Source organism: Agrilus planipennis, unplaced genomic scaffold (assembly GCF_000699045.2).
Source record: "Agrilus planipennis isolate EAB-ADULT unplaced genomic scaffold, Apla_2.0 scaffold19, whole genome shotgun sequence".
NCBI classification, from domain to species: Eukaryota; Metazoa; Arthropoda; class Insecta; order Coleoptera; family Buprestidae; genus Agrilus; species Agrilus planipennis.
In genome coordinates this window covers 1,071,205-1,085,949 of record NW_020438954.1, presented here as the reverse complement: position 1 = coordinate 1,085,949, position 14,745 = coordinate 1,071,205, and the positions used below count along the sequence as shown (strand labels likewise).

The 14,745-nt window shown below is 35.2% G+C and overlaps 1 protein-coding gene, 1 long non-coding RNA gene and 1 other non-coding gene across 3 annotated transcripts in view; 2 read left to right on the top strand and 1 right to left on the bottom strand.

The window, feature by feature from the left end:
* Positions 1–3,031, bottom strand: part of LOC108743490 (fatty-acid amide hydrolase 2) — a 19,873-nt gene extending 16,842 nt beyond the window's left edge. The window contains exon 1 of the mRNA XM_018479066.2: positions 2,663–3,031. Within this exon, the coding sequence (XP_018334568.1) occupies positions 2,663–2,710 (48 nt within the window). The 5' untranslated portion in view covers positions 2,711–3,031. The remainder of the gene's footprint in view (positions 1–2,662) is intronic.
* LOC112904591 overlaps positions 1–14,745 on the top strand; it is a 174,992-nt gene that overhangs the window by 82,647 nt on the left and 77,600 nt on the right. The window lies entirely within an intron of this gene.
* Positions 9,784–9,855, top strand: Trnaa-cgc. The gene has a single exon. It is a non-coding gene; the product is annotated as a tRNA-Ala (tRNA).

Genomic DNA, 14,745 nt, shown 5'->3' with positions numbered 1-14,745 from the left:
TTTGCGGCGGTCTCACCCCCATAAAAAGTTATGGGGGTTGAAAGTTGATTATTTTGACAATTTTCATACACTATAATTCAAATAAAATTCAATAAAAAAATATTTTCAAGCGGGTGGAGGTGGGGGATCGAAAGAGGGTGGTCACTTGAACAAAACCCGATAACCTAACCTAACCTAACCTAACCTACCCTATTGATACAGATATTTAAATAATGTTTTATATAACTTTATCAATATTTTTCATTAGTTTTACCTTTGAATATTGTTTAAGAATGACTATATAAATATTTACATGCCTAGAAATGTATAAAACTTGGCATATTTATTAACTTTGAACCTTCATAACTTTTTATGGGGGTGAGACCGCCGCGAACTTTTTATGGTACAGTGATGGGGGAGACCTCTTCTTTCGATCCCCCCACCCATCATCTAGACCTTTACCCAAATACTATTCCCTAGGGATAGAAAAATTAGTTGTATGTGGTCGTCGATGATTTTAGACACGTGTTTAGGACACCAATGGGAGCAAAGCCGCGAGTAAAACCTTTCATGAAATTTTGTATACACATGTCAACAGTACAGAAAAGGACACACGGTATCGTATCCAGAAAAAAATACTGTTCCTGAGAGATAGACGAATTAGTTTCATGTGGTAGTCGATGATCTTTAACTCGTATGTATTTGAGACCTACTTACTAATGAATCGCTGCTTTCAGTTCGGCCTAGGCATTTTCGAAAATAGTGACATAAAACAACGACAAACACTATGTAAATGTCATTATAATAAAGTTAGGTCGTTCATAGTGCATGGTTATTATGCAACACATAAGGTCAAGTTTCTAATTATTATTGCGTTGCAATAGAATGCATGTTTATGAATCAAAAATCTAAAGCAGGCATTGGTTTGTGAATTATTTATTACATATCTATGTATCACTTTAATTTATTATTCTTTGACCTTGTCTCCAAACAGAGAGTTATTTCTACGTTATAGTATACCACAAAATTTCGTATTTTCATGTTTTTAGTTTTGGCTGAAACATTTCTTCCAGGTATGTTAGGGATATGAAATTTCGGATCTAGATATGGATACGGATATGAGTGATATTATTATACCGGTTTCAGATACGGTTACGGATTATCCGATAGTTTCAGATAGTTTCAATTCGATTTTTAACGAACTGCAAATGGAAATATAAATAGGTAAATGTAACTTTACATTTAGGTAGTTACTCGACATTACAATCACAGAAAAGAACAATTAGTTTTATAATTTAGACTCCGCCCTTGTTCAAAATCATTCGAATCTTTTCTGAGAATGTTGGATATAGGATGTGATTTGTTGTCTGATTGTTCTCACTCATATTCACTTGACGAAATATTCTTTTATGTTGTGAAGGAGTTTTTTTATAGGAATTTCCAGACTGCTTTTGATTGACTATAAATCATAAATCATCCTGTATAATTGCGATTTTTAGGTTATTAATACGGTATACGGAGCACGTCTTACGTAACGTTCCGCGGTTTTTAATGGTAGAAAAATCATACAATTCTTCAAGGCTGATACAGCGGTTAAATTCATATCACAAAATTGAAACAATGAAATCATTGTTTATTTTTTAAGCCTACTTAGATTTGTTTTCATTCTCATCTTTTTGTCTGCAGCAAACTTTGATCTCTATATTAATTATTTATACCTATTATCTATTATGCCCGATAATAGCAGTTTAGTACTTACAATTTTACTTACATGGTGCATCATTTGATTAGATAAGATTTAGTATGAGGACATAATAGTATATGCAAAAATATTCACTAAAATTACTGTATTTTATAATAAAATAATTATAAAATTAGGTTTGTGTTTTATATTGGAATCAATGCGAGTTAATTTTATTAATATTAGTATTGGGCATTAGAATAAATCCGGTATTGTATGCTAATTACAAGAATTTTAAATAATTTTCCTCGTAAACAACAACCTGTGCTATCCATTGGGAAATGATGCAATAAATTATAGTTATATGATGATGATGATGTGACAATTTTTGAGGAATTTATTATAAGGAGTTTAAAAATATAATCGTTTATTTATTTTAAATGCTGAAACATTCCAAGAATGTGTATCTCCTTTAGTCATAGAAAATTATGAATGAGTTTCTAGAGATTTACCTAAACTTTAGAAGAAAACTATGGTGAAAATTCAAGGTATTGCAGATAACCTTTGATAATATTAAAAACAGATTTTCTATTAACAAAAAGTCCAATTTTGGCGTTAATACATTGGAAGAGATCATGGTAGGTAACTCTCTGATGATTGCGTACAAACTGTCATAAAATTGCAGGGTGAATTTACTGATACGCCAACTTTACTTCACTGTTTCCGGGGGTTGTAAAATTCTATCGTAGTTATGTACTATGACGCAAAAAGTTGCTGTATAATACATTAGATACATATATCATTTACATTGTATTGTGTATGTAAATGAAAATACAATTTTAGAAATTACTAATATTTATTAACTATTAACGACCTTTTTAATTATAGTTTTTATAGTATTGCTAATTGCGTTTGAGTATTATAAAAGTAATTACTTTTGTTCAAAGATGTTGTGTTAAGTTAAATGTTGTAATTTTCATACGATAGCATTTTCTCACTCACCTCATCGAGGAAAATGTCCAGCAGTCCATTGGAAAGCGTGAAAATCATTTTCTTGTGTACGGAACAACTGCACGATAACACTATCAGTCGCTTAGTTTAGTTGAGTGACTGTTCGATAATATGGTCGATTTCTGTTTATATAATAATATAATTCTACCTTATTACATTGTTTTAAAGCCGGACAACGTTTTTCAAGGGATCACGTCAGTTTGAATTGAAGCGGTCATTGACTAGATGAGTTTGTCTTCGTTGTTTTTAGTTTCGAAGCGACTGAAGAGGGATTCCGGTCTAACCACTTGGCATATTGGCACGCATTTGGTGGCCGTGAATATAATCAGTGCGTTTCAATGTCCCCAATTTACCAGGTTTACTCACCAAAACGTAACACAATGAAATTGTATTCAACAACAGCGATAAACAATTGAATAGAGATGGGCCGAGCACTCGGCGGATCCGACACATTTTCAGGATACGGTCTGACACCCGATAATGACGCCGGGTACTCGGCAGTGTAGGGTTATTCTACTATTACTACTACTAGAAAAAAGAAAATTAGAAACACCAGCAATAATAATTTAATAAGTATAATAAAAAACCTAGTGGATGAAAATTGGTAATTAAAATTGAGTTGAGAAAGGTTACGTTTGTCCTAATTTTTTTATTATCTCTGTTTGATTTTTCTCATGATTAAGAATACAAGGTCTGTCCAAAAAATATCGCGAATTTAAGTTAATTTTTGACAGCTTGCACGTGTTTTAGTTCGTCTTCGATTTTTGCCTATTGCAAAAAATGGATCATAGAATCTGTATCAAATTTTGTGTGAAAAACAAAATTAAGTGTGCGGACACATTCCCAATGTTGAGTGTGGCATATGCTGAAGCTACCTCGGACCGAAGCAGGGTTTATGGGTGGTACAAATTGTTCTCAGATGGCCCAGATGATGTGAACAACGAAGAGCGTACCGGATGCTCGAGTACGTCAACAACAGACGAAAACATTGACGAAATGAAGTAAAAAGTATTGGTCAATCGTGGAATCAGCGTTAGAGAAGCTTCTGAGGGCCTAAACATATCGATTGGCTTCTGCTATTCGATTTTTACCAATGATTTGGACATGAGACAGGTCGCCGCGAAATTCGTACCAAAATTGCTCAGTTTCGACCAAAAACATCATCGCATTAACATTGCTAAGGAGCTGTCCTCGACGACCCAAATTTGCTCCAGAGGGTCATAAATGGTAACGAGTCATGGGTTTATGGTTATGACGTGGAAACTAAAGCTCAATCATCCCAATAGAAGCTGCCGCACGAGCCAAGACCGAAAAGAGCGCGCCAAGTTAGGGCGAATATGAAAGATTTGCTTACAGTTTTCTTCGATTGCGAGGGCGTGGTGTATCATGAGTATTTGCCACAGGGTAGAACGGTCAATAAGAAATATTACCTGCAGGTTATGTGCAATTTGCGTGAAGCAATCTGGCAGAAACGCCCGGATTTGTGGAAGAACAGAAATTGACTTTTGAACAATGATAACGCCCTTGCTCACACATGGTTGCTTGTGCGCAAATGTTTGGCCAAAAGCAACACACTAACAATGCAGCAGCCACCGTATTCCCCAGATCTGGCCCCCTGTGACTTTTTGTTGTTCCCTTGTCACTTGTTGGAATATCAGGGTTTGATTAACAGTAACTTATCAGTACGATTTTGTCTTTTTGAAGACTTTTAGTGTTTATAAACATTACAGGCCTCGCTTCAACTGTTTCAACTCGACCTTCTCGTTGAAAATCCGTAAACCAGGAGTTAAAATTTCATTGGTTTAGTGTTTAAACAACGTTTGAGTTAATGTGGTTTGGGACGTTCGTAAGGGTGGTATTTTATGAAGAGCCCGTCACAGCTAATGCTGGGTACACGGTTATCCGGTACTTCCCAAAATTACTATCCGGTGCGTCTCTACAATTGAACCTATATTATGCTCCTACGACATAAGTCAGGTTATAGTCCATAAATATACAAATATACATATATGTACGTGTGAGGTGCACTTATTGAAAATTAATATAACAATAATATATTCAAATAAAAAGAATATTAAATTTGTTGTTTTCCATTTCGAAGTAGAATTATGACGTAACTGATTATTAAATCTAATCTAACTTAAATTAGGTATTTAATGTTGGATTGCATTTGTTTTATGAGCAAGGTGTATAAAATTAACGTAAAATAAACACTTTATTACTATATTTACGGAGACGTGGTTAATTTAAAATACTTGCATTTAAAATGCAAATACAAAATTCGAAATATAAATTTTTATTTCACATTTGAATACTTTTTTGAGAAAACCATTTTGCATTTTATTTAAAATAGTTTGTAGACATATTTTCTGTTTGCGAAATGCAAAATACTTTTTTTTGGCTTACATCAAACGTTATATAAAATGAACGAAAATTGTTAACGTTGGACAGTGAAGGTAGTAAAAGCTTAAAATGAATTAAATACACTTACGTATTCTGTTGATTCCGGACTCCTTGGAAATGGACAATCCAAAACATTGTGGATTGAATTTTGTTTTCCGGCCTATTTTACTGTGGTACAAGGAGTTTCGCAGTTCTAAAGGTCCTGTTTGATAAGTCACAGTCACTACTCAACACCTGCCATTTCCCATTGAAAATACCTTCGGAAAGGAATGGCGAATCGTTGGAAATTATAAAATTCCTTGAGCCAAAACGAAACAGTTCGGAAAACAATATCGAATTAGTGGTGGTGTGCTAACAGTAATAATTAACTTGAAAAACTTTACTTATTGGATAAACTTAATTAAAGCTACAGAAACTATTGATTCCATTTCTTTTCCTTTTTCCAATGTGTAAAAGATCAAAATCAAAATAGGATTGTAGCAGTATTAGCATCTAGCAAAGAGGAGTTAGAGATAGTCTTAAATAAAATGGAAGCGGTATTAATAAAACAGTTTTGTATGAATATAAATAAGAGTATCTAAAACGAAAGCACTAAAGTACAAGAGAAGAAAGAGTAGGGAAAGAATGATAAAAAGGTAGGAGACGAAAAATTAGAGAATGTGGCTGTTTTCGGTACCTAGGAACTCAGATGTGGAAGGGGCAGTACAGACAATAAACCAGAGGATATGACAGGGTCGAGGAGGTATTAGAAAAAAGTAGGAGAACAGAGGACTCTCTTGAAATCAATAAGAAATAGGCGAGATAGGTTGGTGGGACACCTTCTCAGGCATGAAGATCTAGTCAGGGATATATTAGAAGCAGATATAGGAGCTAAGAGGAGTAGAGGGAGGCCTAGATTAGATGACTGTTCACAAATAATTAAGGATCTGGGTTGTTCCAGTTTTAGAGAAATACGACGATAAGAAGGTTAGAAATCAAAAGGTATTAGAAAGAGTAAGAGAGCAGAGGACTTTATGGAAGTCAATAAGAAATAGATGAGATAAGTTAGTAAGACACCTTCTCAGGCATGAAGGTCTAGTCAGAGACATATTAGAGGCAGATACGGAAGTTAGGACGAGTAGAGGTAGACCTACATTAGATTGATGTTCGCAAATAGTTAAAGATATGGGTTGCTCTAGCTTTAGGACCGAGCGGCATGGCCTAGAGGTCAAGACCATTGTTTAGCATTCGGGAGGACGCCGGTTCGATTCCGAGTCTGTCTGCCTTGGTCCAAGTTTTTCTGTGGTTTCCTTGGATCACTTAGGCAAATGCTGAGGCAGTAATATTCCACAGATAATCTTTCACTCTCCTCTGTCTTCATTTCGTCCGTCTCATCTTTCTCACTCGAACCACCACCCACCCATTCCCACGATTCCTGAAAGCAGGCTGAAGAGGGCCTTCCGCCCTACCTTCCGGCATAGTCCGGAGGAACTGCCCGCCCACCAGCATTACTGGCTGGTGGGAATGAAACACCCAAAAGTTTTTTTTTTCTAGCTTTAGGGAAATGCGAAATTTAGCTCAGGATAGGAAACAGTGGAGGTGCGTGTCAAACCAGTCTTAGGACTGACGACTTTATGATGACGAGGATCTTCAAAAACATTGATGTTGGTTTTACATCAATAGAATTAGTTACAACCCTGACCTCTTTTCAAATGCAGAGGAATTGTTTGTTGCTGAACTTGGAAAAATACAATAGAAGGCCATAGAAACCATATCTTAGCCACTTCAAACAGAAAAAAGAAAAGAATTAATCTTACTCAATATTCTTAGCAAACGGGATAGTGCAAATACTCCTATTGGTCTAGAAAAACTCTCAAAGTTGATAAGGATTCAGAGCTAAACAAATACCTAACAAAGGAAGGTTTTATTAAAGAAAAACCTGATTTATAAAAGAACAACAAAGGTGGTCTTACAACAAACGCCAAATCGGATGCAACAAGATTAATATTGCTTATCAACGATACAAGTATCATAAGCAGTGCTTCAGTAGAAATTAGACATACGTTAGAATTAGGATTAGAAGTTGGAGTAGGGATTAATCTCAATAAAAATGTGTATACTGTTACGGTCGTGGATCTCGGGGAGACATTAGCCCCTAAGTATCGGAAAGAACAATACAAATAAAAGAATTACAGTCCAGTTTCCAGATGTAAATTAATTCATCCCGTTGCCCCACGACTGGAGTAGCCGTGGCAGATAACTCAAGGATTTTTTTAAATATCTGAATATGTTTGATTCAGGATAAATAGATTAGGTAGACAGAATATTTGATAAGTGTGTATGTGTGTTTCAGTTTTTTTTTTTCTGAGAAACTCAGTAATATTCCTAAGCCAACTGACAACGAAGTGATGTAATACAGGAATGATGTTCTGTGTAAACATGAGCACGTTGGAAATGAGTTCAAGGAAAAACGGGGAATTATTTGAAATCGACTGTTTCATAGGGATGGAAAATGTTTCGCGACATTCTACTTCACGTGGCAATGTACATGTAAAGTTGAAATATAGAAACAAAGGAATTTCTGTGACTCGATAATATACGTACTGTCTGTAAATATATTCGGTTAAAGCGAGCAGCAAGTCCTGCATTTAGAAAATTCGTCCGTTGAAAAACTGTCATGAAAAAAGAAAATGCGAATGATAAAAGTACATAAAAATAGAGCGTTGAATATTTTTCCAACAACACATTCAAAGGAACTATTTTTCTGACTATTAACGGTAACAGTAATTAATTCATATTAAACAATTGAGATGGCTGACACCAGCAATAATTGAAAAATCATAATGGCCGACAATGACAACAATAATGTAACAATTAAAAAAGCATAATGGCCGACGATGTTAACGATACGGTAACAATTGAATAAGAATAATGGCCGACAACCACAACAATTCAGCAGCAATTGAATAAGTAAAATGGCCGACATCATCAATAATACGTCAACAACAAAAGTATAATGGTTGAAAACGTTTTGAGGGCGAAAGAATGAACCTCAGTACGTTTGAAAGGTCTACTTTTATGCACATATGTTAACCGATAAAGGACATCAAAAAGGACACTTTAACGTTAAATAAACGGGGAGGGTTTTGCGCATTATGTTTTTCGTTATAAAATGGAATATACGTATGCGGCGGTTTCAAACGAGAAGATGACAGGATGGCCATCGATTGTCCCGTTTTCAAAGTATTTCTTCACCACAACTATTCCCGATGAAGCCGGGAGTCAATGGAAAATGTGCGACACATATGTGCTCGGGCTGTGACCGGGTGGGGGGGAGGAGCGTGGAGGATAGGGTGAGTATCGACCGTTGACGCTGCGGCGGAAGGAGAGCGGAACGACGGGGGTGCAGATTGGGGGTTGTGGGAATAACGGGAGAAGAGAAGGACGCCTGAGAGCTGACCGCCCACAGCGTCGTGGCGCCGCGACTTGTTGGATTCCAACACCCTTCTCGTGTCGCACCAGATTATTACTGTTTGTCGAAGAGACGTTTATCGAAGCCGTATATAAGCCGCTCGGCTTGCTCTTTTCGCTGGAATGCCGCGTCGCGACGCAAAAAGACGCCACGGAAAATTAAATCTACTAGTACGGAGGCGCACTGCGTGGGATATGCTTTTCGTCACTGTTCAACTCGGATCGACCTAGAGGGGTCGGTCGCTCGACTTAACGACTAAATATTTTCCGATGGAACAGATGGCTTTCGGACCTTTTTAAAGGATTATTTTTTCTCGCTCTTTAAGATCCTTTTTTCCTAATAACAGTTGGCTGGTATTCTTTTGTCCTTTTCATCCCTGTTTAAAAGACAACAATAGTGTAACAATTAAAAAAGTATAATGGCCGACGATGTTAACAATACGGTAACAATCGAGTAAGAATAATGGCCGACAACCACAACAATGCAGCAACAATTGAATAAGTAAAATGGCCGACACCAGCAATAATACGTCAACAACAAAAGTATAATGGTTGAAAACGTTTGGAGGGTGAAAGAATGAACCTCAGTACGTTTCAAAGGTCATCCCTGCTTAAAAAAAGGGCTTAAGAAACATGAATTATGTTTAATCGGGTTTAACTTATTTTAATTTTGTTTCGATCTACTCAATCTAATGATCAAAGATAATGGATTTATTAGGACAAAATTGAAAGCTAAGGCAAAAAAAAGTTTTCTTTTGTTTCTTTAATGCCTATATGGAAGTTGATACTAAAGGAAAATGAGATAATTTAACTTTCAAAGTTATTCCCTCTTTCTATTCTATCTATTACCCTTCATAGAGTAATGTTATTTTATAAGCGAATTTAAAATGTTTATTTGTTCGACATTTCATGTCGGTTATGTTTCATTTAAATAGCGAAATTATAAAGTAAATTACTCCATGAAATCATGAATAAAAACAATTATAGTTGTTTATAAAATATTCTTTTGTGTTTAAAAACTAGGAGCTTGTTTTCCATCTTTTCAACTATACATATTTAGTTGCATATCCATTAGGAGATTATTTTTCCATTAAATATATTTTCTATATAGGTCTATAGTAAACTTTACAATTTTATTTTATACTATTAGTGTTATATCGTAGCAATATTGAACACTATTTAAATAATATTAATAATTATATTGTGGGAGATAAATTTTGTCGTGAATATAATGACGTATTAAGATCTTATTTTGCATTGGGGGTGTAACTCAGTGGTAGAGTGTCTGCTTCGCATGCTGAAAGTCCTGGGTTCAAATCCCAGCTCCTCCAGAACTTTTTTCTCAATTCAAATTTGTAATACTTTTTTTATGGTACAGAAGTCGTTTTTTAAAAATATGCTTGAAGTTTATGTAAACGAAATTAAAAATACTGCCAAATTGATTTTTGTTAAGATATGAAGAAAATCGAGCATTTAAATATTTTTTTATTTTAAATTGCAAGTTGCTTTTTATTGTAATGTTTAGACTTTAATTTAATGGTATCTTTTATTAGTCTTAAATTTGGTTCTAAAGCATTTAACGATGATTCAGCTGAATGAGAAGGAAAATTGCAGGAGACTGAATTTTGAAGTATTTCGAATTGACTCAATTTAAAATACAGTAATCTTCAGCAGATTTTATTTAATGTAGAGGTACTAACGGTAAAGAAAAACTTTGTTATTGTACTAACAATTAAAGGCCAAAAATATCGCTAATCAAATAAAACCCTTAGAACTGACAACAATGTATTTGCTTCAAGCCATCCCTGTTGGAATTGGTAACATCCTCTGTAATTTAACCTGTGATAGCGGCACGTACGAATCACACGGTTCCCTCTATATCACCTCCTCACCCAAACCCCTCACCCCTCCATCGGCAAACCATCAGGCCACCGCCACCGCCGCCGTTTCCATTCCGGCTTATCTCGTTGCTCTCACGGTGGAAGCTATGGACTTTATAAGCAACGTTGTCGGCAATGTTTATATTGTCCTAGATCAGGATTTAAAAGGATAACAAGATGATTTTGATAGTCGATGATGACTCAGCATCAGAAATCTAATAAAAAACATCCATTCGAAAAAACAGAGTAAGGAGGTAATGATGACCTTTTTCTGGAAGTTGAGAAATTGGATGAACAAGTTATTGAAGATGACGTTTAGCATCAGAATGAAGGAATAATAACTAATTCCAAAGAACAGGAGAAAGGACGAATTTTTCAATCCTAAATCTTACACGAGATAGAAACTCGTTTACTGATTTGCCCTGTAATTCCAATAGGAGGAGTTGGATATTGAATTGTTGTTTGAGAGTCACCCATGCTAGTCTAGTTTTTCCAATTTTGTATGAGCAATTGATCAAATATTACGACTGATTTTGGTCTAAAGAGAGATATATCAGTTAGGCGCTATTTTCTGAAGTGTAATAAAAAGCACCCATTCGAAATAACAGAGAAACGAAGCAATGATTACCTTTTTCTGGATGTTCGGAAATTGGATCAGTTTCCTCCAAGGCAGAAATCGTAATATTGAGTACCTCGAAGATTTGGAATCTGACTTGTAGAAATGGTTTAATCAGATGACATCAATGAACAAGTTGTCATTTGAAGATTTAGATTGAAAGAGTAACAACTAATTCCAAAAATGGGAAGTAGAAAATATTTAAAGATTCTGAAAGTAGAGGTGTCAAAGAGTGAATTTCGTTAACGAGTAAGCAATTGTTGGATAATGTTTAATCCTTTAATTTGGTATAGATGGGCAAATAAAGATTAGAAGATGTTAAGAGAAGTTTCGGCTGAGAGGGAGCAATTTTTTGGTTTGAAATTAAGAAGGTTCTTCAAGTCGCATTTTTTCGCATTAATGTATGAGAAAAGATTTGAGGGTTATGGCAACGTCGCGTACATGTTGCTTCTTCGTTGTCCTTAGTCCTCACTCTCCTCTTTCTGCTGTTGCGTGTTCCGTCCTACTCACTCACTCCAATCCAGATAACATTTCTTCATTTACTACTGTCGTCGTTCCGGTGCTGCTTTCGCCGGTAGTACTGGCTCTGAATCAATACACACGCGGATTTCGGTCGCTTTCGGCTGGATCCGTTACGTAATATCAAAGCTTCAGAACAATCACGAGGCTTCCACGATTGTCACCCTTGCATTAACCCCTCGTGCATTCAAAGTTGCCGGGGTCATTAATGAGCATTGAGCTATCGAGAGACGCCGTAGGAGACTGCTTAAGGAATACGAGGAGAGGAGAGGACAGGAGAGAAATGGAAAGAAAGGAGACGGAAAAATTAAATTGTGGCCTCTCACAGTCAGCAATTGAATCATCTGTCCTCGAACTTCTCAGATCGTATGGATGAATTTCGTGAACTACCAAAAAATTAATGTCTGATTTTGCGATTGTCCATTTACTTGATTTATTATTTAGTAATTCCTTTGAGGCCTTTTTTTATTTGGAACCAATAAAGGGTTCCTCTCCAGCAAGTTCTCTAATCAGTTTGTGTTTTAGTGCACGAGTTCCGAATTTTGAGAAGTTGTTTGAAAGAAAAGTCATACATGTACATAGTATCTTGCACCAGAGTTTGGTTAATGAATTTCTTAACCTAGAGGAAATGCAACTTTTAGTAAAACTTGTAGATTTTTTGGAAGATCTCAGATTTCATTCATCTTCATTGGAAGATCACATTGTTTGAAAGAAATTGCTTAAGGAATACGATGAGATGGGAGGACAGGAGAGGAATGGAAAGAAAGGAGATGGCAAAAAATTAAATTGTGGCCTTTCACAATCAGCAATTGAATCATCTGTCCTCGAACTTCTCAGATCGTATCGATGAATTTCGTGAACTACCAAAAAATTAATGTTTGATTTTGCGATTGTCCATTTACTTGATTTACTATTTAGTAATTGCCTTGAGGCTTTTTTTACTTGGAACCAATGAAGCATTCTTCTCCAGAAATTTCGTTAATCAGTTTGTGTTAAAGTGTATGATTTACGAATTTTGAGAAGTTATTTGAAAGTGAAAATGAACTCCTTAACCCAGAGGAAATACAACTATTAGTAAAACTTCAAAAATTGTAGATTTTTTAAAAGATCTCAGATTTCACTCATCTTCATTGGAGGATCACATTGTTTTGTAGCACTTTGTGGATTTTAATTTGACACTGACATCAAGAGGAAAGCTTTAGAGAATATGTTGCTTGAATATTTTTAGACATTGATTTCGCCAGTATTTTATTTGATATCTAAAATACATAGAAGCTAAATAGTTCCAATTGAAGAAAGGACTCTCATATAACATTGGCATCGACATCAAAAGAATACTCTATATCTATACACTTGTTGCTGGACGAAAGCAATGATCAGCATTATTTTTAGGCACGAAACTCTCTAATATTGAATATGTTTGTTAGGAATGATTTGAAAAATCCTACTAAAAATGTTGCTTGGTTTAAATTATTATTGAAGACTATGATTTTCTGCATGGATATTATTTTGGCGTGTTACATCAGTTTTGATGATTTCATGGGATATTTTTTAAATATCCTCAATATTCATGTCCACAGTGAAGTGTCCAGGTTTGTTGAGTTTGCATACAATCGGTATGACGTCTGTATAAACTTGTCGACCTCCAGTACCATCGGAAATCGATGAATATCGCAGAAATAAATACACGAAGCGTGGCGTATCATACAGCACTCGCGTTATGTTCCCGTATGTATCGTGCAAACAGGGGAATCTAATTATCTAACTGTTCAGGTAATAAGCGAATTATTGCTTTTACCCATACGTACATGCACATAAACATATGTAGACGTGGACATGTATAAGTTTACCAAACACGAAATGTTGTCGCTCTTTCTCCTGTTCACACACAACTATACATGTTGTGCACTTCGGTAGACTGTCGCTAATTATTGATTTTCGACTAAACTGCTTTGATGCGTACAACATGGTTTATGGATAATAGGCAGCAAATTCAGTATTGGTGTACAAACTACGACAGCGGAAACATAGAACGAGAGATACCTACCATACCTATGTATGTTTGAATATGTGTATCTATATAGCAGACCGTGGCACCAGGAACATGCAAACAAATTAATAGCAAGTTAATGTACATATAAATCGTAAAGTATTTGCCAATTCCCAAAATATATGAATAAACAATATGGCTAAATGTTGTATAATGTATTTCGTAATTATGCCCTAAAATGTGTGTACTTCTGATTTTGGAAATCCGAACCCTTTAAGGTTTTTACTCCCGTTGGGAAGTTATCTGGTTTTTTTTTTTGCACCAGTGCTTTCTTAATAAAGAATTGGAACGGATGTTGTAGAAGAAGGAACAGAATTTGACCAATTCTGAATTATTTGATTTTCTGACATTCTTCATAACTACTTCTACTACGTAAAAATAATTATAAATGAAGATACTGATGTATCTTTGTATGCATGGGAAGAAAAAGTAGGGAAAGAGTGAATATAAAGATAGAAGACGAAAAATTAGAAGAAGTCGCTGATTTTCAGTATCTCAGAAGTCAGATAATTCAGAACGGAAGGAACAGTAGAGATATAAAACAAAAGATAACCCAGGGTTGAGTGGCTTTTAACAAAAAAAAGTTATGTCTATCCTCACAATAGATTAATTTATAAATTCTGAAAAGATTATTTGAGGTGTATGTCTAGACCACTGCTTTCTGAGGCTGCTAAATCTGGAAGCGTTTGAAATGTGGTGTTAAAGGCGAATGATGAGGATACCGTGGATAGAGAAGGTTAGAAATGAGTAGGTACAGTGGAATCTCGATGAGATAAAGACCAAGGGAAACATAAAATAATTTGAGTTACTGAGGTTTTTACTTACTAAGGGTTTAAACTTAAGCTTTAAAATTATGGATTTCCAGTGACTTAGCAAACTTTTCAGCTTTTTTCTTCAGTATAGGTCCACTAACACTAATGTTTTTATATATTTCTGCACTGTCTAAACCATGTAAACAAGCATTTTTCTAAATTGGGAAATTCAGAAATTCTTCGTCTTTTACATAGACTTTCTCCTGATTCAAACCACTTTTTTATTTATTTGATTTTATTTATTTTATTCTTTGATTTTAAGTAATAGAGGTTTTGGACTCCGAGGGAAAGGGAACGCAAATTTTTATGAATTTATAGAGGTTATTACGTTATCCAGGTTTAAG